Source organism: Oncorhynchus gorbuscha, unplaced genomic scaffold (genome assembly GCF_021184085.1).
Source record: "Oncorhynchus gorbuscha isolate QuinsamMale2020 ecotype Even-year unplaced genomic scaffold, OgorEven_v1.0 Un_scaffold_541, whole genome shotgun sequence".
Lineage (NCBI taxonomy): Eukaryota > Metazoa > Chordata > Actinopteri > Salmoniformes > Salmonidae > Oncorhynchus > Oncorhynchus gorbuscha.
The window spans coordinates 487,501-490,000 of NW_025745368.1; the positions used below are offsets into that span (position 1 = coordinate 487,501).

At 48.0% G+C, this 2,500-nt stretch overlaps 1 protein-coding gene across 1 annotated transcript in view; it reads left to right on the plus strand.

Moving 5' to 3' along the window:
- Positions 1–2,500, plus strand: part of LOC124018533 (vacuolar protein sorting-associated protein 8 homolog) — a 99,311-nt gene that overhangs the window by 60,691 nt on the left and 36,120 nt on the right. The window contains 1 exon segment of the mRNA XM_046333866.1: positions 1,536–1,655. Coding sequence (XP_046189822.1) covers positions 1,536–1,655 — 120 coding nt within the window.

Here is a 2,500-nt window from a genome sequence, read left to right on the forward strand (position 1 = left end):
CTCTGTGTGTGTGTGTGTCTCTCTCTGTGTGTGTGTGTGTCTCTCTCTGTGTGTGTGTGTCTCTCTGTGTGTGTGTGTCTCTCTCTGTGTGTGTGTCTCTCTCTGTGTGTGTGTCTCTCTCTGTGTGTGTGTCTCTCTCTGTGTGTGTGTCTCTCTCTGTGTGTGTGTCTCTCTCTGTGTGTGTGTGTCTCTCTCTGTGTGTGTGTGTCTCTCTCTGTGTGTGTGTGTCTCTCTCTGTGTGTGTGTGTCTCTCTGTGTGTGTGTGTGTCTCTCTCTGTGTGTGTGTCTCTCTCTGTGTGTGTGTCTCTCTCTGTGTGTGTGTCTCTCTCTGTGTGTGTGTCTCTCTCTGTGTGTGTCTCTCTCTGTGTGTGTGTCTCTGTGTGTGGTGTCTCTCTGTGTGTGGTGTGTGTCTCTGTCTCTCTGTGTGTGTCTCTGTGTGTGGTGTCTCTCTGTCTCTGTGTGTCTGTCTCTGTGTGTGGTGTCTCTGTGTGTGGTGTCTCTGTGTGTGGTGTCTCTGTGTGTGGTGTCTCTGTGTGTGGTGTGTGTCTTGTCTCTCTGTGTGTCTCTGTGTGTGTGGTGTCTCTGTGTGTGTCTGTCTCTCTGTGTCTCTCTGTGTGTGTCTCTCTGTGTGTGGTGTGTGTCTGTCTCTCTGTGTGTCTCTCTGTGTGTGGTGTGTGTCTGTCTCTCTGTGTGTGGTGTGTGTGTGTCTCTCTGTGTGTCTCTCTGTGTGTGGTGTCTCTCTGTGTGTCTCTCTGTGTGTGGTGTCTCTCTGTGTGTCTCTCTGTGTGTGGTGTCTCTCTGTGTGTGTGTCTGTCTCTCTGTGTGTCTCTCTGTGTGTGTCTGTCTCTCTGTGTGTCTCTCTGTGTGTGGTGTGTGTGTCTCTCTGTGTGTGGTGTGTCTGTCTCTCTGTGTGTCTCTCTGTGTGTGGTGTGTGTCTGTCTCTCTGTGTGTCTCTCTGTGTGTCTCTCTGTGTGTCTCTCTGTGTCTCTCTGTGTGTCTCTGTGTGTCTCTCTGTGTGTCTCTCTGTGTGTGGTGTGTGTCTGTCTCTCTGTGTGTCTGTCTCTCTGTGTGTCTCTCTGTGTGTGTGTCTCTCTGTGTGTCTCTCTGTGTGTGGTGTGTGTCTGTCTCTCTGTGTGTGGTGTGTGTCTGTCTCTCTGTGTCTCTCTGTGTGTCTCTCTGTGTGTCTCTCTGTGTGTGGTGTGTGTCTGTCTCTCTGTGTGTCTGTCTCTCTGTGTGTCTGTCTCTCTGTGTGTCTCTCTGTGTGTGTGTCTCTCTGTGTGTCTCTCTGTGTGTGGTGTCTCTCTGTCTGTCTCTCTGTCTGTCTCTCTGTGTGTGGTGTCTCTCTGTGTGTCTCTCTGTGTGTGGTGTCTCTCTGTGTGTCTCTCTGTGTGTCTCTCTGTGTGTCTGTGTGTGGTGTCTCTCTGTGTGTCTCTCTGTGTGTCTCTCTGTGTGTCTCTGTGTGTGGTGTCTCTCTGTGTGTCTCTCTGTGTGTGGTGTCTCTCTGTGTGTCTCTCTGTGTGTGGTGTCCTCTCCAGGTGTTTGAGTTCCTGATCAGGCTCCACTCTGCGGAGGCGGGTCAGGAGGAGGAGTTGTACCCTTACATCAGAACCCTGGTCCACTTCGACACACCAGAGTTCCTCAACGTTCTGGCCCTGGTGAGCCAAGTCTGGGAAACACTACAGAAAACTACAACCACACCTCAGAGAACTACAAGTACAACTCCAAGTACAACTCCACCCACACAGGGAGAGGTAGAAGCCTAGCATGGGTCATATTTAGCCTATGAGGCAGCCAATCAACCAATCAAATCTTCAATTGATTGATTTGACCAATGAGGATCCAGCACACAACTAATTTAAGGATTGTTTTTAAAGGTGCACTGAGCACTTTTTCTATCCTTTCAGTCAACAGTCAATCAGTCAACAGTCAATCAGTCAACAGTCAATCAGTCAACAGTCAATCAGTCAACAGTCAATCAGTCAACAGTCAATCAGTCAACAATCAATCAGTCAACAGTCAATCAGTCAACAGTCAATCAGTCAATCAGTCAACAGTCAGTCAATCAGTCAACAGTCAGTCAATCAGTCAATCAATCAGTCAACAGTCAATCAATCAGTCAGTCAACAGTCAATCAGTCAATCAGTCAACAATCAATCAGTCAACAGTCAGTCAATCAATCAGTCAACAGTCAATCAATCAGTCAGTCAACAGTCAATCAGTCAGTCAGTCAACAGTCAATCAGTCAATCAGTCAACAGTCAATACAATCAATCTGTCATTATTAATGATCACCCACTGACTCCGTCCGCCAGTCAGTCAGTTAACCAGCTGTACCAATCGTTCAGGTCTCTACAAGTCTACAGACACAGCTGGTCAGTCAACATGTAAGTAGGAGTCATTCTGCCACTTGGTTTGTTTTTCAACACATCAAGAGGTTCTGTCAGACTGTCTCTCTGCTTTCACCTTCTGATCAACCTGTTTGACTGACTCTTTCTTTCTTT